At 37.0% G+C, this 23,469-nt stretch overlaps 1 protein-coding gene across 7 annotated transcripts in view; it reads right to left on the reverse strand.

Annotated features, from left to right (window-relative positions):
• AKT3 (AKT serine/threonine kinase 3) overlaps positions 1–23,469 on the reverse strand; it is a 307,020-nt gene that overhangs the window by 28,701 nt on the left and 254,850 nt on the right. For all 7 annotated transcript variants that reach the window (XR_007909725.2, XM_070055614.1, XM_051820802.2 and 4 more), the window contains 2 exons: positions 17,635–17,763; positions 5,617–5,831 (listed from right to left, as the gene is read on the reverse strand). Coding sequence is in view for 6 of the 7 variants with exons in the window: in XM_070055614.1 (XP_069911715.1) it covers positions 5,617–5,831; positions 17,635–17,763 (344 nt within the window). In the remaining variant the exon portion in view is untranslated. The remainder of the gene's footprint in view (positions 1–5,616; positions 5,832–17,634; positions 17,764–23,469) is intronic.

Here is a 23,469-nt window from a genome sequence, read left to right on the forward strand (position 1 = left end):
TACTGGGGCTGGCATTGTGGTAAAGTGGGTTAAGCCGCTACCTGCAATGCCAGCTTCCCATATGGGTGATTGTTTGAGCCCTGGTTGCCCCACTTCTGATCCAGCTCCCTGCTGGTGCACCGGAAAAACATCAGAAGATGGCCCCAGTGCTTAGGCCCCTGTACCCATGAGGGAAACCTGGAAGAAGCTCCTGGCTTCTGGCTCTGGTCTGGCCCAGCCCTGGCCATGCAGGGAATGAACAAGTGAATGTAAGATCTCTCTGTATTTCCCTTTCTCCCTCTGTAACTCTACTGTTCAAATACACAAAATAAACCTTAAAAAAAACAAAACAACAAAAAAAAAACCTTAGCTTATAGCACTGGCCAATTCTGGTGTTATAAATACCCCCATCCTGGCTAATTTTAAGCTACCAATGTAACATCACTCAACACAGAGGTGGGAAGAGATGCACAATAATAAACCATTATATATTATTTCCATACAGATACAGTAGACACAACTTCACAAACTTAGATTTTAGTAAAATGTAACAAAACAAATTAAGGAAGGGCTGATAAATTTTGAGTATTTATTAACCTATACGTCTATTATTCTTGACTTATTTTACATGTTTACATAACTTAATTCTTTTTTTTTTTTTTTTTTTTTTTGACAGGCAGAGTGGACAGTGAGAGAGAGAGACAGAGAGAAAGGTCTTCCTTTGCCGTTGGTTCACCCTCCAATGGCCGCCGCGGTCGGCGCACCGCACTGATCCGATGGCAGGAGCCAGGAGCCAGGTGCTTCTCCTGGTCTCCCATGGGGTGCAGGGCCCAAGCACTTGGACCATCCTCCACTGCACTCCTTGGCCACAGCAGAGGGCTGGCCTGGAAGAGGGGCAACCGGGACAGAATCCGGAGCCCCGACTGGGACTAGAACCCGGTGTGCCGGCGCCGCTAGGCGGAGGATTAGCCTAGTGAGCCGCGGCGCCGGCCTTACATAACTTAATTCTTAATAATGAATATATTAAACATCCAGCTCACAAAGTTCCTGAAAATTTAACAACTGTTTCTCATAGGCCAGTATATACCAACTCCAACCCCACTATTTAGGAAGAAAAACTTTTAGATAGGTCACAGAAAACAAATAATTCTATAACTGGAATGAATTCTGGTTGTCAAGTATAAGACACCCACAAGCGGGAAGGACCCTGGATCCTCTGAAGCACTGTCAGAATAGGAAATGAAACAATCAGCTGCCTGAGTGTCTTCAGTGGCTCCCACAAGCTGGATGAAGTCTCTAAATGAACCACATCCCAGACATGGGACTTTGGGATGGGATCAGGTCCCAACAATTCTGTATTTAGTTCATGGTCAGCACACTAGTCCCTATCCTCACTCTTTTTCATTATACTTTAATTTGCACACATCTCTACCCGAGCAGAAGGCAAACTCCTGGGAAGGTAGAAATCAGTATAGGATTAGCCAAAGGCATCCAGAAAAGCACAAGCACCGGAACACATTTCTGAGTAGAATTTAGTATTTGACAGTATGCATCAAAGTAGCCTGCTTGAGAAAGATCAGAATTCCATCATATTTCATGCCACAGTTTATTTCAATACTGTGTTCAGCTGACGTGTACTTCAGATGGTACATTTGGGAGGAGCTGGAGGCAGAATCATCATCTTTCTGCACAGGAAAGGTTTTAATCCAGCTTCAGTTATTCCTTTTTGTGTAACACCTCAGTTCTCTAGCAATAGTTTGGCTTTGGACATAGCCAGCGTTTCTTCTATATTTATCAAATACAAATAAAACTAAAACATCGGCCATGAATATTATGCAAAGTCTAAGAATACAATCTTAGACTGCCATTTCAGAAGCTGGGAGAGATTCTTTAACACAAGCTTTCTCAAAGTGTGAAAGTGTCAAAAATTTCAATGTCAATGACTCTCTAATATACAATTTAAGAATTCAAAACAATATCAAAATATGCTTTGAACTGAGACATTTGTGCTTCAGAATATTAAACTCCAATATCAGAATGCCAAGCTAAACCCTCCGCTGCTATGGATTCTTTAGCATTAGAAACATCACAAAATTCACATTTTCCTAGTATATGGAATACAACATGAGATCATGCTTTGAAGTAATCAGGATTAAGAAATAAAAGCAAACTGATCCTTGACACTTTAAGAGAAGTGAGAGTAACCCAGTAAAGAATTCCAGAAAAATTCAGGCAGTATTTAAAATAGCTAAGTAGGAAAAATAAAGGTGCATTGTAATACTAGCCTGGAGTATGTTTCCAAAGACTTTCCAAAGGCCTTTGTTGGCTTTCTCTTCTTTCTCTACCTGTGAGTTGTGATTTTCCCCAGTACTGCACCCTGGGCCATCTTCTCTTCATACCTTACCTTTTCCAATACTTTTCTGGCTCTAGCTACCTCCTGGATGTCTACGGCTTCCACAGCCACGTATTCTACTACTCTGCTTCTTTTAACCACTGCTATTATTATTTCCAGCTGCTTACCTAACTTTTCTATTCTTGGTTTACTGCTGAAACCTCAGACTCAGCAAATCCAAAGTTACTATCAACACCTACTCTATCCAGCCTCCGCCTTTGTGTGCATTCCATCTGTTAATGACACCCCACTCTCCGGTCCACCCTGTTCCTCAACCTCAGTCACTCAACTCCATGCACAGCTCTTTTATCACTGCTTTGGGAAGGACTCCATCTCTTAACTGGACAACTCAGAAGTATTACTAACTACTGGGCCAGCCTACCCCTGAGCCTTCCCTTCCATGGCAAAGTCACCAAAGTCACCTTTTAACACCACAAATCTAACTACACCATCCCTCACTTTAAATACTTGCAGCTTTTTATTCTCTTCTGAATAAAGATTAAATATTTTAGAAGAAACATAAGGTCCTAACAATCCAACATATCAGCTTCCACTTCCAGTGTTACCCAACTCTTATTCTACACTGCGGCACTGAATTTCTCAAATGCCATGTTCATTTGCAATTCTAGCTATACTGTACATGTAAATCTGTCTTCTTGAATACCACTGCAAACTCCAGCTCCTCCATGAACCAGTCTAGTCCTCTAAACCCCTAGAGAGGCTCAATAATTTCACTACAATTTGTACATAATTTGACCTGAGCATCTGTGAACATGTTTTGTGTCCCACTTTCTTCTATGAACATCTAGAGCAGTAACTTTGTCATCCTGTGCATCCTTGCATTCCCAATACTTCAGTGCAAAACTGGAGGAGCACAGTGCATCTATTATCAAAAAAAATCTCAGACAGCAGAAAACACTGCATCTTCTCTTTTGAACAATAATTATTATTATGGAAAAATAATTAAAAATTGTCTGATATATATATATACATATATATATATATCAAGCCACTAACTAGAAATTTACTTCACATCTATTCACAGTTCTTAACCACCTATTATATTCTATCTAGGGGATGGAGGATGGGCTGATAATTAAAAAATGAATGAGGTATAGCCATGAAAAGCAAGTACAAGTCTACTTTACCAGCCATTCACAGAGAAGACCTCAAAGGAAAGGGTGATCAAAGTTACAAGAAAAATTCAGGAAAGAAAAATTCTCTGTCCTTGAATCAAGTAAAACCTTTGATATCAAAGTCAAATAGATAAAATGGAAATCTTTCCTCAATTTAAACTACATATCAACGTGTACTACTCATGACGTAACTGTGAAATAACCATATTAAATAACCACATTTCAAAATCTAAACAGAGAAACTGTAAATAATGTACATAAGAACATCAAACAGGGACTAAGAAATTTAATTTATCTTCTTATGCTACATGAATTTTCTGTGAGACATTGGAAAAATCATTGAACTCTGTTGTAGACCTGTGTTCTCTCCTTAACCAAATGGAACTGAGAATACTATCTAGCCTATAAAGCAACTGAAAAAGCAAGGGCAATAATGGATGTGAAAGTGCCCTAAAAATGAAAGCAATGTGACTTTACAAATACTCATCTAAGATACTATCTCAGTTCCTAGGAATATAAAATACACTTTCCAAAGAAAAAGATGGTGTTATCTCTTTATTTTTTAATTTTTTTATTTTTATTTTTTTGACAGGCAGAGTGGACAGTGAGAGAGAGAGACAGGCACCTGGGCCATCCTCCACTGCACTCCCTGGCCACAGCAGAGAGCTGGCCTGGAAGAGGGGCAACCGGGACAGAATCCGGTGCCCCAACCGGGACTAGAACCCGGTGTGCTGGCGCCGCTAGGCGGAGGATTAGCCTAGTGAGCCGCGGCGCCGGCCAGATGGTGTTATCTCTTATCATGCTTATTTTTGCAGAAGGAAAAATCATGTTCTTTATAAATTTAAAATCTTGAAATATTCAATATAAATCATTTCTAAGCAGCCATAGCTCAAATTTTAGGAGTCACTCATTCTTTCATTCATTAATGCAATCAAATAAAAATGACCGACATCAATCCTAAACAAAACACTATGTGAGATGTGAAGGAGAAGTCAATAATATATGTAATCATCTATCCTCTATGTTTAAAAACTAATAGCCTTTCAGAGAAATACTGGTATGCACTGATACCTAGATTTGGAAGGATGGATCTTACACATACATATAAACACATAGATTAAGGAATACTGAAAAGTTAATAGTCTTTTTTTCTTTTTTTCAAAAAAGACTTATTTGTCTATTTGAAAGGCAGAACTAGAGAGAGAAAGAGAGAGCATGAAAGGTCTTCCAGCTGCTGGTTTACTCCCCAAATGGCTGCAACAGCCGGAACTGGGCTGATCCAAAGCCAGAAGCTTCTTTTGGGTTTCCCACATGGGTAAAGGGGCCCAAGCAATTGGGCCATTTTCTGCTGCTTTCCCAGGTGCACCAGCAAGGAGCAAGATCAGAAGTGGAACAGTCAGGTCTTGAACCAGCACCCATATGGGATGCCAGTGCTGCAGGCAGTGGTTTTACCTGCTACACTACAGCACTGGCCCCAACAGTCTTTTTCATATATCATTTATAGCTTGTGTGTGTGACTGAACATATAAACATGAACCAAGAGTAGTGTGGTTCATTCAGCAAAGCAGCCAGGGCTATAGGATTCCTTGGGTCATAGTTGTAGCTACAAAAACAAAGTGTACAAAGATTGATTGATTTATTTATTTTTTGCCATCAATTCTTTGAGTCATCCATGGAAAAAGAATACTTTCAAAGGGCAATCAAAGTAGTTCAATATGCTCACGTGGATCAGCTGTGTGAAGGACATATAGAAACAGGCCTACTTTTTGTAAACTGTTAATAATCAGAAATACCAAGGCCAGGAGACAAAGAAAGAATCTCCACAGAGCCATGCAATAAGGCAAGGAAGACACTGTTCACCCATGATACGCTTAATGAAGTTTTCAAAAATCCTTATTTGGTAAATCTGCATAAAGCTTCCAAGTTAGGAAAGAGTTGAGGAAAATTTTTAAATGTTCTATATTATGCAGTTAAAAATAAGTATCTCAGTTGGAAGATGTCTACATCAAATACATTGCTTCTTGGAGTTAGTTATATTTGAATTAATTTCCATATCACAATTCCTAACTACTTTCATCAGTAACTCGCTGAGAACTGTTTGAGACTTACCGTTTATTTGGATCCTTTATCAAGAGCCCTGAAAGCAATGATTTTGCATCTGAAGAGAGTGTTCGAGGAAATTTAATGTCTTCCATTAGTATCAGTTCAAAAAGTTTCTCATGGTCCTGGTTGTAGAACGGCAACCTCCCACACATCATTTCATACATGACAACCCCGAGACCCCACCAGTCTACTGCTCGGCCATAGTCATTGTCTTCTAACACCTAAAAATGAAACCAGTAAAAAGATTAATTATTATACATTTGGTTAACTTTTAAAGCATAATTTATAACACACAGGAGTTTTATATAAAAATGAGCTTCAACTTTGAAAGCCTAGAAAGTCTACTCTGAGATTCTGACATTTAACCTATGAAGTATCCTAGAGAAGTTACACCAAATTTGTGGAATATTCAACAAAGATGCCTAAATGATCAGAGCACAGTAATGGGGAAAGGGCATACCAAAAGAAGTGATAAATCCCAAGAAGTTGAATAAATAAATAAGTGAAAATTTTAGCTTGTATATTTGCATATTTTCTGTTAGGCCTACTTAATGTTTCATTCTGGTTCCATGAATGTGAGCTTTAAACAACAATTTGGAGCTCAGCTGTGTTGATTTCAGAGTAAATAATGTACTGTACATATTTTTGCATTAAGAAGATCAAAAGGGGGGGGGACTCACACACAACAAGAACTAACGAATACAAATTTCATAGTGAAAGACTGGAGTAAAGAAACAAATGTAACAGAGAAGAGATTGAAGAATGATGACATTGCAATACAATGTGGGATCCTATAGGCTTAAATTCTTTCAGAACTCTCTAATCAACAATATGAATATGAAGGTTATTGTTGGGGTTACAATAAATTTCGGTATTCAACGCTTTAGTACCTTACAACAAAAATTTCTGTCAAACACAACAAAAATCATGACTTAATTGAGATCTGTGTGGTATATAGCCTTACATTTCTTCCCAAAAGTACTTTACATGCGAGTAAATTTCATCAGATAGGAAAGCATCAGTTCAGCTATATTAGAGCAACCCATTCAAACTGGAAAGCGGTAATTTACCATTTCTCCCAAGAAAAGTTTGGTTTTATCTTTTTTCATTGGTTCTTTTCCCATGAAATATTCCTCATCTATACAGAGCTTTCAGTATTTCACTTTAAATATCTTAAAGCTTACTTTATTTGATCCTCTCAGCTTGGGTAAAGCCAGATCAAGAAAACTACAGACATGAATTTTATCCATTTAAAAAAAACTGATTACATAAGAGAAATTTTGTAAGAACAAAGTAGAACTGAGTTCATGTTCCAAACTTTTCTCTTTTTAATCAAGTTCTTTGTTGATGATTACTCCTATATGACTTTCATGTAAAATTGGTCAAAAATTCATATAACTACAGATATTTAGAAGAGTTACATTATGATTATCTGTAAGTACTATGAAAGGTGCTGATAGAGTATTTAACGATGAAGAATATAATTTTAAGAAAAATTACATTCTTTAAAATATCAATGTTTGTTGCAAGGCAGAAGAAAACAAGGAATCCCATTGGTAAGAGCTGAGCATCCATTTCCTATATTTTCCCAGAAATTTTCTGTTGAATCACAAACCAAGGAAAATACTCTGAAAGAATAAATTCTGGTGTTCATCATTAGTCAAAAACATATTTCAAATTTCTACTTGGTTGAAATGGTTAATATGAAAATAAAATAGAAAATAAGAAGTAACCTTAGAAAAAGCACAAGAAATTCAACTTGTCCACTTAAGCTAATAGGATTGCTATACACAGACATCATTTTGAAATACCAGTGACTTCATGATTTAAGGAACTGTCTCACAGGCAATTAGTAAAATGTACTGTTTGTGGGCCTTTATTTAATTGATTTGGATTTTACCTAATAACTAAACATTTAAAATCTAAGTAAGCTCTAACTGCATACCAAAAAAAAAAAAAAAAAAAAAAAAAGGCATACACAAAAAGGAGCCAAATGTGGTTTTTAACCTCTTTTTTCATAAAACCATAAAAAGCATAAAAGCTGGATTAACTGCCTCCCGAACCCACATTTTACCAGCCGGGTTCTCATCCCCAGCTGGCAAAACTGGCAATCCTTTATTTTTGTTTAAATACCTGGTTTGCAGCCAGAAGGGAAAGTGAATACATAAAATGAGGGTTTTTATTTTTGAAGAGAAATAAGCAACCGAAAAATAAAACTGCATTGTAAAAAAAAAAATCCGTCTGACATAGTAAATTTTATTTAGCTTTGTAAAATGAACACTGATTCTCAAATAAGTGGCTTTGCTTCTGAACATACGTGCTTTAATTGATATACAGATACAAGACACCATAATTAGAACTGTTTGCCATATCACTTGGTACTGAACAATACTGATGCAATGTATTGTCTAATAAGCAATGCTGAGGAGGAAAACACCTCAGTCACCCTTCTTTATCTAAAGACTGTATTATCAATCAATCTGGGAAGATTTTTCATTCAACTCCTACCTCCAAAGAGCTATCAGATGAAAACAACAATAAGGGTGATTATGAGATGTGAATATATAATAGAAAATATGTCCCCATTTTGCTACTATCTCTTTTCTTTCCTTTAAATCTAAAACATTTCAAAACACAAATACTCTGCAAATCCCCAAGGGAATTCAAACCCAATAGCTTCTTTTAGACCATTTCTGGAAGATAATTTTTCTTCCTTAGTACTTTTTTTTAATTACTGTAACATGAAGTTCATATTCTTTAACTTCAGGGTTACTATAATCCTTTTAGGCTGCTTTTGATGAATTTTCTTGCTAGCAAAAAGGCTAACTGATGTCATGGTTACAGTGAGAGAGCTGATCCAAAGGTATGATACACAGTGATGTAACATGAAGGTACTACAATGCTGAAGTTCATTTCAACTCCATTAAAACAGAATTCGTCACAACTTGGGTTATAGGCAGATCAAAACATGCTGCTAGAAATAATCTAGTAAAAGATTTACCTTAATTAATCTAAACTTTTTTTCAACAAAATCAGTCTTAGGGACTTTGAAATTAAACTCACAGTTTAAATACAAATGTCAACATTTGATATTTCCTTCAGTTCCTATCCTCTGTAGCCACAGATATTACTGTATATACACTAACCACAGGTGCCCAGGGACAAGATGGGATTCGGAACAGTAAAGCATAAATACATGTTAAAACATGTAGATGAGATGATGTCAAATCAAAACCCCAACCCAAACAGGGTATAAACTCGAGGAAATAAGGCTAAGTTTCAATTTTTCTACCAGAAGTCAGAAATTGTTTAACTTTTGGATATAATAAAATCTGAAGATCCAAGGGGGTCACAGAAAACACCAATTAACATTAAACATTATTAAAATTTGGGAATATTTGATAAGGATCCTTCCACATATAGCAACCAAGTGAGATAAAAAAAAAAAAAAACACCACAAAAAAACCCACCACCATGAACAAGTACCTGAATAGTTATTAATTTCAAAGAATGATACTAAATAACAAAGTCTGTATTTTAAAATATTATTAAAGTTTCCAAAATGCATATTTAATTGGCATTTCCATAAAATATATCATTCTAAGATTCTTTTACCAATTAGAATTTACTGAGAGGCGGAAGAGACACCTCTCTCAGCCTTCAAGCCAGGCTTCACAATGCACCCAAGGCAAGCAATTACAAGAGGCTGTGTACACCCTGGAGTGGCTTACTGCTCAATCAATAATCCTGACAGAACAGATGGGGGAAAATTAAACATCTAAACAAACTGTCTGCACACCTATGTTGTGAAAGTAAACTGCGAACTTGGATGAACCAATTTACCGCTATTTCAAAAAAAATTGTTTTCCTGGTAACCTTATATTTCAGGTAACTGGTACGTGTGTGTTTCATCCATAAACATGCAGTTATATCCTTTATCTCTGGAAGTCTTTTTATATATTCTTAACATCACAGGTACCTGCTAAATAAAATGACCCAGAACTCTTCTGATTCAGATTTTTAAAATGAATTGTAGCTTTAAGAGAAAAGTATGCATTTCAATGAATTCCAAGGTTTCTTGACATTTTCTTAATAAACGCATATTTTGTAACTACTTCTCACGTGCTGTTGGAACTCCAGACAGCAGCTGTAAATGCTGCTCACTATGCATGGGAATGCTGGTCCAAACTTGACGGCCACTTCCTAGGATGCACACACAGTAACTTGCATCCAGCTAACACTGCACTTTCAAAAGCAAACTCTGGCCAGAGCAGAGCAAGCTCTTGCACAAGCAAACTCTTGCACAAACTCTTTACAAGAGCTAAATGGACACAATGTTTTAATGAAATCATACTCACACAGATCTTCCTAGAGATTTCTATACTTCCTTTTTATCATGAAACAAAAGACATTATGGGATTCCAAGAAACTGGGTCACTGTAATCCAAGTACAAACTGTTATAATGAAATACTACATGTATTCACTAGTGCTCTCAGTTAGGGCTGGCTTTATGTATGTTTTCATGATTCAGAGAACTTAAACACTGTGCTTAAACTAGACTGATGCCAAAGTACTGAATGCAAATATTCTGACCACATAACGCTGAAAAAAGTTTAGGTGGAAAACATCTACCACAAGAATTGACAGATCCCTAAGTAAAGCTACTACCTACAAACACTGAGAAGCATTCATTCCATTCCAATTCATATTTAAACAATATCCAATTTTAAGACAAAATGGATAGCTATTAATATTACCTAGAAATAATGTAAAATGGCACCACAATAAAGAAGTAAATTGAACATACTCCATTAAATAGTAAGCCAACTCATGTTACTGAGTTTTTAAATATGAATTCTAACTATGAAAGCAGACAACTTCTATCAAACTAATCAATACCCACCTTAATTTCTCCCTAATATTGGTGATGAGACCTTTACAGAACTATCAGGAAGAAGATTTTCAAAAATACCTTGGGTGGGAAGATGCTACATCAAGTATTAAAAATTAAATAAAACTTTGAGGTTTACAGAATCAGCTTTAGAAAGGCTACTAGAAACAATTCTTGGAGAGTGAACCAGCAGATGAAACCTCTCTGTCTCTCCCTCTCTGTCTCTGCAACTCTGCCTTTCAAATAAATGAAATCTTTAAACAAAACAAATAAACAAAAGAAGAAGATCCAAAACTAACACACTGGAACTTCATCCAAGGAATAGCCAAAATGTAATTATACATGCTACTATTTTTATCTACCATGTGCAAACATATTTTATTTCAGCCTTATCATTTTTGTTTCTCCTAAAGACAATCATGGATCCTACAAAATGGCATCTTTTACATGAACTCTTTGTTGGATTTAAAAACAAATAAATGAAATTCATTTAATATTTTTAAATCAAGATAGCTGCTATCTTCCCCATCCACAGTAGTCAGTGCCTTTACTGCTGCTTTTAACAACTTCTTTAGAAGTTATTGTGTAATTCTGACATTAAATCCACAAATTTCTACTTGTGCTATAATCCATCACCAAAACTTTGAAAAATCTTTGTAGCAAATGAGTTATCAAAAAATTCTGATCTATTTCAGATATTTTTGATGTTACATAAGAGATATTAAAAACAGTAGATTTCAACAAATGTATAAAATATAGCAAGTGAATGTCTTCCGAAAATGAGGTTCTGAAAACTAAGAAAAATGTATCAAAAACTGCATTTTTAGACACTAGGAAAAAATCACTTTACACTTTGATAAAATAAAACTATATATTTCTTTTCCTCAACAGTAACCACAGATAACATATATTTCCCAACAATCAAGTAATTTTTGCAATCTTTTTGTTAGTTCTAACTTGATTATCAAATAATTTTTATTTTTACACTATTACAGAAGTGCAGTTCTCTAGGTTTCCAAAACCACCTTATTCAACCTTCCCCATCTGTCACCATCTGCTTCTTTTTAGCATGTACTTTCTGTGTGATCACATAAGCATGTGAAAAATAACTAACATTCAGATGATTATCTGCGGGTACATTTGAGGACTGGGCATAATAAAAGTGAACTGCCAAAACGTACTTAACACTTTTAATTTTGTTGGGTCTTGCATGTAAGCTACATTTGATTTTCAAACTGTTTTACAGTTGGAAAGTTGATCAGGTACTGCTAACTCAAGAGCAAAGCTGAGACTCTAAATAATTAGCACTGCATAAAAATGGTTTGGATTCAATAGGAGCCAAATCAAATAATAAAATTTAACAGCAAGAGTTTATATGTGACTTCTGATTTCTTTTATAATTTCTAAGTGTGAACATACAGCACAGATCACAAAACCAAAATCCCCTCAAGTTAACTTATGGTGCACAGTTTATTACAGGTCAAGTTTATTTCAAGGAAGAACAAAGCCACACTTGCTTAGCTACACCTACAGATTCATTTTAAGAGAGCACAGTAAATGCAGTTTATCTGTCTGTGAGGACCAAACCTGTATTGCTTCTTGAAAACACAAACAAAAGGAACCAACTAAAACAATTCCCAAGTTGGAAGAGTGGCACTGTAAGTCCTATTCTTCACCAAAAGAGGTAAGAAACAAATCCTTTTTAAAATATACTGCTTTTAGAGAATGGCCCATGTCTCCTGTAAAAGTATCTTTCTTGGTGATTTCTACCACAAGAAGCAAACTGAGTTCGTTTAAAACAAGTCAATTTAAAGACTTGCGAAGAAGCTGAAAAGCAGGACATTGAATAAATCAGCTTTGAACTGATTTCCATGCCCTTCAAAAAAAAAAAAAAAAAAACTATATAATGTAAGCAACTCTCCAAGAACAAAAGTAGGGGAAGGGAGAGTATCGAGTCAGTCATTTACCAGATCTGAGACATAACTGCTACGTATAACCACTGTCTAGAAAAGACTAGCATTAATTACAGCATTTATAGAAACTTCAAGGCTCAAAAAAAGTGAGAGCCACCACCTGACAGCACAGGGAAAGACCAGTCTGGGATCCTGCCAGTCCCTCCTTGACACTGACCATGGACCCGGGACCACAGCATCACTGTGCAGTTCACAAGTGAACTTCCCTGGCCCACAGGATCAAACCTAAACCAATCGCCTTTGTATTCCAGTCCCACCTGCGTGTCTTCCTGCCTCCTTTCACTGCCAGGCCCTCCCAGCAGGCTTACGCACCTTTCCTCACAGCCCACTGGATGGAACTCCAGCAAAGCTGTGATTTTGTTTGTCTTTTTTCACAGCAGTAATCATTTCCCATATCTTATCAGCTTAGTATACAGAAAATTACATGAGGACAAAAGTCATTTCTTCCCTCCTTCCTGTTCTAGCATCTAACATAATTCCTAACATTTAACAGGTATTCATCAGTATTTCTTTAATGAATGGAATGTTCTTCAGTGAAATGTTTAAATTCTTTTCAAAATAGGATACAGGCACTTCAAGGGACACTGATTTAAATAAATGCAGTATAAAAACATGAATATTTAAAATATGAGAATTAAAATTGTATGAAAAGTTAGTTTTGAGATTTGCCATTCACAAAGAGTAACTACACTGATTACTTTCTCCCATAAAAATAAGGTGTTAAGATTTAAATTGTGAATCAACATTTCATGGTTGGGCATATAAACTGCTTCTAAAGACCAGATTTTTGTAGTATTTTCATAAAAGATATACAGAAATGTTTTTCTTCAAAAAGAAACTGACAATTTCTTGTGAATTATAAACTTCCTATTTAGAAACAATTGAACTCTTCTTGCATTACATTCTTCGTTTTGTTCTTCACAAGATGACATTTGCATAGAAAATAGGATCTTTGTTTTGTAGGAGATTATCCGCTTCTGAAATGAGATGTATTTATCTTCTTCAGAAATAATTTCCCCTAATTGTGACACAACTAATTTGGGTGTGCTAAATGTGGGATATCATCATTCATGGCAAATGTATAGTAGGGGTAATTGAACTCCAGAGAAACAAAAGATTTGTTTTTCATGACATTCACACAAACAATCCTATTCCAGAAAATATGATCTTGTATTTGAATAAACAACGAACAGTGTTTCTAAAATTCTACCTAATTCAACCACAAAAATAGAGGATTTTAAACTCTTTTATAACAGATAAAATGATATTTTTGGCAAGGAAATAATAGTTGGATATTTACTGTCTTAAATATTAGCACTTATTTACAACTCAATGTTTTTGAAATGGAAATTTAATTCCTAGTTGGAAAAAAACCTGTAGTAAGCCAGCATGAGTTATTATCTACATAAGAATGCTAATATTGTGAATTTACCCTACTTTCTAATTAACTTTTCTTGCTAAGCATTTACAAAGCATATTTTTGTTTGTTTTTAAAGATTTATTGATTGACTAAAAAGCAGAGTGAGAGAAGAAAATTTCCATGAGCAGGTTCACTCCCCAAAGGGCCATGCCCCAAGGCTGGTCGAGGCTGAAGCCGGGAGCCTGGACTCCATCTGCTTGTGGCAGGTAGATGAGTTACTGTCCAACTCCTCCCAGAAACATTAAGAGGGGGCTGGATCAGAAACAGAGTTGATGGGACTTGAACAGACACTCCAATGTGGGTTGCAGGCATCAAAAATGGCAGCTTTAACCTGCCATGCTATAATGCTCACCCCCAAAACATCTATTTTCAAAATTACAATTACTGGGGTAGGCATTTAGTGCAGTGGGATAACCACACCCCATTTCAGAGTGCCTAGCTTTGGGTCCTGGCTCTGCTTGCAATCCTAGCTCTGTTATTGTGCACCCTGGGAGGAAGCAGATGGGTCCCTGCCACCCACAAGGGAGTCCCAGATTGATTTCCAGGCTTCTGGTTTCAAGTTGGCCCAGCACTGGCTGTTGTAGGCGTTTAGACAGTAAACCAGCAGATCAAAGAGATGGCTCTGTCTCTCTGCCTTTCAAATAAAATGAAGAAAAAAAATTAGGAATTTGATATCTGTAAGTAGCCTTGAAAATGAGATTCTGAGGTCATTGTGCATTAGTTTAAAAAGTGGGCTTTGTGGGGCTGGCACTGTGGTGCAGCGGGCTGAAAGTATGGCCTACAGCACCAACATCCCACATGGGGTCCAGTTCTAGTCTCAGCTGCTCCACTTCTGATCAAGCTCCCTGCTAATGTTCCTGAGAAAGCAGCAGAAGGTGGCAGAATTACTTGGGTCCCTGAACCCACATGGGAGACCTGGAAGAAACTCCTGGCTCTGGCCTGGCCCAGCCCTGTCATGGTAGCCACCTGGGTAGTGAACCAGCAGATGAAGGATCTCTCTCTCTCTCTCTCTCTCTCTCTCTCTTCTTCTTCTTCTTCTTCTTCTTCTTCTTCTTCTTCTTCTTCTTCTCTAACTCTGCCTTTCAAATAAATAAATAAATAAAACAAACAAAAAAACAGTGGGCTTTGTGGTCAAACCTAGTATGAGCCTGATTATTCCTGTACCACCTCCTCTTAGTTGTATATAGATGTCATTAAAAAATATATATAATCCTGATACTTTGTTCTCTCATCTTTAAAAAGAAACCAGGTTTGTCATCTATCACAAAAGGTTATTCCAAGTATTAACAAAAAAATAGATGCAATGCACTTAATACAGCATGTGGCACACAGCAGATGCTCAATAAATAGGAACCCTCACCCGTCGAAGATTAAGGTTTCCCCATTTGGCTCTAATCACATTAACCTTGGAGTTTCAGGGCAAAACTGAATTTGTTATTTGCATAACGTTTCTCTCTGTTTAGCAAGCGCTTCCTCTGTATCTCAGCAATAGCTATCTCCTAATCATTCAGATCTGTGGGCAAATATAACTTTTTCTGATCACCATGTCTGTGGATGATTTTACTTTCCAACGATGGCTGCAGGGCTATCTCCCAGTTCACGTGCTCTCCTACAACGGAGAGACAGGACCTAGGTCTCCATCTTGTGAATCCTTACAGGGTTACAACTGCTTCAAGGAATCAGCACATGACACAAAAGATGCCCCGTGACTTCTCAAACCAGGCTATCAAAAGAGATGCACACACGATTGTTCTAGCAGCACGATTCATGATAGGGAAAAAAAAAAGCATGAAGCTCAAACATCTGTCTATTACTGAATGAATAAAGAAAGTGTGGTATGTCCATACAACAAGTATTGCCTGGCCATGGGAAAGAATGAAGTAGCTGTATACTTCCAAAAACAGGCAGGATCCTTGAAGATGTGCTAAGTGAAAGAAACAACACAGAGAAAACTCCACATTGCACAAATCTATTTGAATGAAGTATCAAGAATTGGCAAATCTATAGACGTAAGTGTATCAATAGCTGCCTGTGGGGGAAGGGAGAAACCAGGAGCTAATAGTGTGAGGTTTCTTGTTGGAATGAAGAAATATTCTGGAATTAGATAGCAATTACGGTGGCACAACTCTGTGAACAGACTAAAAATCACCAAATTGTATGCTTTCAAAGAATGAATATGATGGCATGTAAACTGTACTCCAATTCTAAAAAACATACCATGAAAATACACTCCTGAAAAGTTAATAAACTTTTAACTTCTTACCAGATTAAAAAAAAAAAATGGGCGAGGGCAATGCAGCTTCTAAGTCATTCCAAGAATGTCTACTTTCAACACTCAGAGCCAAAGAACTGAAGTTGTCATAATGAGGAATCCCAGGCCAATGGAGGGGCCCCTGCAAGTCCTCCTCTCAACAGCCCTAATAAGGTACCAATGCACAGCCAGCAGCAAGGGTCAACACACAAGTGAAGATGCTTCCAGTTGACCCCAGCCTCCAGCCAGAGTCACTTCACTGTAATGACTTTGCAACGGAGCTCTGTATACAAGGGGAGCAGAAATAGGCTACCCCTAACCTATTCCTATCTGCATTCCTGATTCAGAAAACTCACAATCATATAAAGTAGCTGTTTTTTACCACTCAGTATTGGAGTTATTTGTTACATAGCAATAGTAACTGGAACAGACCAAAATAACCACCATACCACATTCTTGTCTTTATCATGCCTTTTGTTTTCCTCCATGCAATGTAAAACATTGGGTTATTTACTCATTTTTACTGTTTTCCTCCACTAAAACTAAGAGTAGGGTCATTGGGGTTGGCACTGTGATGTGAGAGGTAAGGCCTGCAGTGCCAGCATCCCATGTGGGCCTGGTTCTAGTCCCGGCTGCTCCACTTCTGATCTAGCTCTCTGCTATGGCCTGGGAAAGCAGTGGAAAATGGCCCAAAGTCCTTGGGCCCCTGCACCCACGTGGGAGACCAGGAGGAAGCTCCTGGCTTCAGATTGACTTAGCTCCAACTGTTATGGCCATCTGGGGAGTGAACCAGCGGATGGAAGACCTCTCACTCTCTCTGCCTCTGCCTCTTTGTAATCTGCCTTTCAAATAAATAAATAAATCTTTTTTTTTTTTAAAATAGTAGGATCCTCTTCTGCCTTGTTCCTGTAATCCTATCACCTAGAAAAATATCCAGTATTTAGTAGACAGACAATAAATATTTGTTGAATAAACAAATTAGTAAAATAGTATGGAATCCTTAGTACAAGGTTGGTGGTTTGAAGCTAGCTTTGACATGAATTCCAAGATGCAGCTAGTTATCTCAATAACTTTCACACTGACACAATTTCTAATAATTAAGTATGACAAACCCACAATATTATGAGCCCAAATCACTATAATCTGTTTCTAAGGAGGGTCAAAGGTGGTTTAAAAACCTACACATATTCTTGCTAAAGTCATTCACACAATTTATTCTAGTAAATCAAAATGGGTGTAATAAGAAATAAAATTGATATTATCTACCTTAATTAGCACCTTTGTGCTTATAAAAGTTTTAATATTTAATTTCTATATTCTTGACCCTATAACAACATATTAAATAAGTGAGCATAAAATAAGTTTAATTCATGATGAAATACAAGTAAAAGTAGTAGGTACTACAATTTTTTTCATAATGCTGAAATAGCTCTCTTTCCAAAATGTAATGTATAGTTGATTTTTGCTATGAATGGAACTGAAGCCTACCTCTGGTGCCAGATATTCTGGTGTGCCACAAAATGTCTTCATGGTGGCTGCATCTGTGATCCCTTCTTTGCAAAGTCCAAAATCTGTAATTTTTATGTGGCCATCTTTATCCAGCATCAAATTCTCCAACTGCATATTAAAAGAAAAATGATACAGTTATTCAATATTCTTCAACAGTAGGAACATTTTGTTTTCAGAAATTATCGACTCCTCAATAGGGTATTTTGGAAAGAGAACAAAGTTGTAGTTAATAGAAGTTTCAGTACTTAGAAACCCCATAGCTTCAGTTATAAAAAGAAGCATGTTTTATCAAACATTTACTGATGATAAAATTATTGACTTTCCAAAGAATACTACAGCTTTAAGAGCCATCTTGTGTAAGTTCTTAGAACTAAAGCCTAAGCAAGTTTTTAAATCAAATATCAATCTTCTTCTTCTTTTTAAAAATAAAATGTGATTTAAATAATCCCAAAAGGTGAGCATCTTCTTCTAGATATTTGGGTGTACAGGTGTTTTTCAATAATTCTCTTGGAGATCTATTGCTATTATAAAATATAGACTTACAGAAATGTTTATTGGTGGTGCTTGTAAATCAAACCTAAATCTTATTTTGTAAGGTAAGGCAATATCCTCTTTTGCAGTTCTTTATTACAAAGAAATACCAACCCTTTTAACATAAAAAGAATATCAAAGTCAAACATTCAAAAGTTAGTAACATATATAACACAAATGTTAAGAAAGTTGGAATCTCTTTGAACTCATTCATTGCAAACCACCAACAAAGATCTTAAAGATTTAAACCAAATAGTAAAATCATATGCCTTAAATGAAAATTATGAAGTGCCAAGTGAGCCAGAGTTTGTGCGAAGCCAACACAATGAAAAACAACAACAATCTAACTCACCAGTTCTCCCCACATCCATATGAGCTATGGCTAGCATCAAGTGAAGCTACGTTATGAGTTCTGATTTGTGATTACAAAGCCATTTAGTCAAAGCCCTTAACTGCTTAGTCAAGCAGATTCAGCCTAAAGACTCCCCATGTCCCACAGAAGAAATACACAAACTGAAAACATGTATTAACAGCATTAATGATAAGTAATTTTTATTAAAGTAGCATTTATTCTACTCCTTAATGTGATGACATTTGAAGGTGCTTACCTGAATTCTGTGTGGTCAGTATCTAATGTCAGTATCTAATGATGCCAATCATAGAAAATGTAATCATATCAAATTCTGCCATATTATCAAATGTCTGCTAAATCAGACACCAAATACAGTTCAGCAAGATGCATTTACTGATGCTGCGATCAGAACAGACCTAAGTCCCTTTGGACAGCACTTCCACATGCTTTTCAACTGAACTAAATGTTAATACATGCTTCAGGTGCAGCCTCTTTCAGAGGGGTGAATTCTTTCTTTGTAGAAAGCTGAATAAACCATAAATACATTGTTGAACCTTTTAAAAGTAAAAAGGTTATTTTATCTTAATTCATGTATCTTGTAACTCCCCTATGACTCCTACAAACTAGAACCCAGAAATCAAACCCAATTTATTTTTTTATTTTTTATTTAGTAAATATAAATTTTTCAAAGTACAGTTTATGGATTACAATGGCTCCCCCCCCCCCATAATTTCCCTCTCACTCACATCCCTCCCATCTCCCACTCCCTCTCCCATTCCATTCACATCAAGATTCATTTTCAATTATCTTTATATACAGAAGATCAATTCAGTATATATTAAGTAAAGATTTCATCAGTTTGCACCCACACAGAAACACAAAGTGTAAAATACTGTTTCAGTACTAGTTATAGCATTACTTCACATTGGACAACACACTAAGGACAGATCCCACGTGAGAAGTAAGTGCACAGTGACTCCTGTTGTTGACTTAACAAATTGACACTCTTGTTTATGGCGTCAGTAATCTCCCTAGGCTCTTGTCATGAGTTGCCAAGGCTATGGAAGCCTTTTGAGTTCGCTGACTTCGATCTTATTCCGACAGGGTCATAGTCAAAGTGGAAGTTCTCTCCTCCCTTCAGAGAAAGGTACCTCCTTCTTTGATGGCCCCGTTCTTTCCACTGGAATCTCACTCGCAGAGATCTTCCATTTAGGTCTTCCATCCCCCCCCACCCCCAGGGTGTCTCGGCTTTCCATGCCTGCGAAGCTCTCATGGGCTTTGTAGCCAGATCCGAATGCCTTAAGGGCTGATTCTGAGGCCACAGTGCTATTTAGGACATCTGCCATTCTATGAGTCTACTGTGTATCCTGCTTCCCATGATGGATCGTTCTCTCCCTTTTTTATTCTATCAGCTAGTATTAGCAGACACTAGACTTGTTTGTGTGATCCCTTTGCCTCTTAGACCTATCAGTGTGATCAATTGTGAACTGAAATTGATCATTTGGACTAGTGAGATGGCATTGGTACATGCCACCTTGATGAAACCCAATTTATACAAATGACAGTAAGTCCTAAATAAGAAATCCAATCAAATACCCAAGCCAGAGTCTCTCTGTGACTTATCTTTTCTTCTATTCTATTTCTCTCTGCCACAGCCTGTTTCACCCTCACACCTCTGCTTCCTTCCTCCTCTATCTTGCTATAATGAGAAAGAGATGTATAGACTACAGCTTCTATTGTATAACTGAACAAAAATACATATGCTGGGGCCAGCATTGTGGCTCAGTGGGTTAAAGCCCTGGCCTAAAGCATAGGCATCCCACATGGGCGCCGGTTCTAGTCCCGGCTGCTCCTCTTCCAACCCAGCTCTCTGCTATGGCCTGGGATAGCAGTGGAAGATGGCCCAAGTCCTTGGGCCCCTGAAGCCGCATGGGAGACCCAGAAGAAGCTCCTGGCTCCTGGCTTCGAATCAGTGCAGCTACAGCTGCTGTGCCCATTTGGGGAGTGAACCAGCGGACAGAAGACCTCTCTATCTAACTCTACCTCTCTCTGTAACTCTCTTTCAAATAAATAAAAATAAATCTTTAAAAAACACATATTCTCTGGTCTTAATTTATGAGCTTATTATTTTAACATATTAACATCATATTTTGAAATGCTGCAAAATATTTTTAAATGCTGTTTTTCACTAATACTTTAAAATTCTGATAAAAATTTCAAATGCATAACAATATAACAAAATGTGAATGTAGTTTGTACCCCATTCCATTCCCACTCTCATCTAGTTTAGTATTATTCCAGTGCTCTCTGTATATTTTATAAGCATGAGAAAGTACTCAGGCACACAGGAAAGTATGTAGTATTTTTACATTATGACAAAGATGTTTTCAAATGGCCATATAAAAAGAATCCTTTATAATAAATAATTCCTTGCCCTTAAACTCCATCTCTGAGCCTCACATCAAGGGTTAAGGGATCAGGAATAAATTGAGATGCGAGGATACTATTGGCGAAGGAATAAATTGGAGATGACGGTCTAGCCAGAACACAGAGGTTTCTAAGACACAGAACTTGTGTGGAGCTGGGCAGTCCTAGGCAAACCAAGACATCTGGTCACCCTGCTTGCTTTTAAAGTTACCTTTGCAAAATGTTACAGTAATACAGTAAGAAATAAAATAAGTCTAAAGAGAGTGAGAGACGAGAAACACATTGAATGGGAGCCAAAAGACAGCAAAATGGGTTAAGATAAAGGGGTCAAATCAGAGGGCATATAATTAAATTCAAGATTTTCACTTACACTGCAAACCCTGGACATATTCATTTTTATGTGCCTCAGTTTCATCTATTAAACAGATATAAGGGGGCTGGTATTGTGGCATACTAGGTTAAGCTTCCGCCTGTAAGGCTGGCATCCCATATGAGCACTGGTTTGCATCTCAGCTGCTCCACTTCTGATCCAGTTCCTTGCTGATAGCCTGGGAGAGCAGAAGATGTCCCAAGTGCTGGAGCTCCTGCACCCACATAGGAGATCCAGAAGAAACTCCTTGCTCCTGGCTCTGGAATGGCCTAGCTCTGGCCTTTGTGGCCATCCAGAGAGTGAATAAGAAGATGGAAGACCTCTCTGTCTCGCCCTCTCAAATATATAAATCTTAAAAAAAAAAAAGTATCAGTAACAGTCCAGTGTGATAGTTTTCAGGATTAAATGAGACACCGAATGTACAACTTAGATTGTAATTACTCCATGAGTGACCAGATCATGTTTAAATACTCATAGAAATTTTAATGGCTGATTTTTAAGTCATCAAAATTGTGTGGACATTCCCTCAGACTTGCCCCTAAGGGTAAAACTAAAAAAAGTTGCCATGGGACTCCAAATCCCATTAAGCTGGCAGGTACCAATGCCATCTTACTAGTTAAAGTGATAAGTTTAAGTTCATAATTGATCATAAAGATAGGATTAAGTGTCAAAGGGATCACATATATAAGACCAAGTGTCGTGTCTGCTAATAAAAAATAGATAGAATTAAAAAGGATGGAACAGTCCAACATGGGAAATGGGCCACACAGCAGACTCACAGAATGACAAATGCCCTAAACAACACTCTGGCCTCAGAATCAGCCCTTAAGGCATTCAGATCTGGCTAAAAAGCCCATGAGAACATTTCAGGCCTGAAAACCAAGACACTGTGGCAAAAAAAAAAAAAAAACAAAACACTAAATGAAAGATCTCTGTGAGTGAGATCCCAGTGGAAAGAACGGGCCATCAAAGAAGGTGGTACCTTTCTCTGAAGGGAGGAAAGAACTTCCACTTTAATTATGGCCTTGTCTAAATAATGTCAGAGTTTGTGTACTCAAGAGTTTTCCATAGCCTTGGCAGCTCATGACAAGAGCCTCAGGTGATCACTGACGTCATAAATAAGAGCGTCAATTGTTAAATCAACAACAGGAGTCACTGTGCACTTACTCCCCATGTAGGATCTCTGTCCTTAATGTGTTGTAGTATGCGAATTAACAGTAAAACTAGTCTTCAAACAATACTTTATACTGTGTGTGTCTGTGTGGGTGCAAACTGCTGAAATCTTTACTTAGTATAGAGTTGATCTTCTGTATATAATTAAAAATGAATCTCAATGAAGAATGAGATGGGAGAGGGAGTAGCAGGTGGGATGGTTTGGGGGTGGGAGGGCGGGTATGGGGGGAATAACTGCTGTAATCCAAAAGTTGTACTTATGAAATTTATATTTATTAAATAAAAGCTTTCTATAAAAAAAATCTTTAAAATATAAAAAAAAAACACACAAAATAGTGTGGATTCCTCTAGTCAGCCCTTTATTTTAAAGCAAACAGGAAAGTTTAGGAACCTCATAAAACACTTTCGTTAGCTCAATGACTTCATTAAACATTTTTAATATGTAATGCTTTCTCTCTTTTGAGTAAGGCAAAAGAAATACTTCATGATGCTCAATCAGTTATTTTACAATAATGTTCATATTCTTTCATTATTTTTCCTTTCTTACCATCCTAAAATGACATTTTGCTGAGCAGGAATGATAAAAATAACTTATCCACCAAAAATACGAAGATTTGCTACCTTTAAAAATGATACCCCAAAATTTAACCTTGTGTAAAGATAAATCATAATTAAATATCTGATATCATTACAAAATGACAATTTTGCAAATGATGCATCAGCAAAGTTTCCAATAATACTGAAACTGAGGCCTTATCAATGCCTCAGATGCATTTATGAGATGTTGGATCCCGTTTTAAGGTTCTATGGCACTTCCTCTAGTAAGTTTAGGAGGGTGTTCTTAACAATACATGAACTATTACCAGAGTGAGTGACAAACCTGCAGGAAGCACAAAATCACCTAAAAGTCTTTTCAAAGCCAATCAATGGCTGAGACATCAAAAACATCAGGAAGGGCCAA

This window comes from Oryctolagus cuniculus, chromosome 13 (assembly GCF_964237555.1).
Source record: "Oryctolagus cuniculus chromosome 13, mOryCun1.1, whole genome shotgun sequence".
In the NCBI taxonomy this organism is placed as follows: domain Eukaryota; kingdom Metazoa; phylum Chordata; class Mammalia; order Lagomorpha; family Leporidae; genus Oryctolagus; species Oryctolagus cuniculus.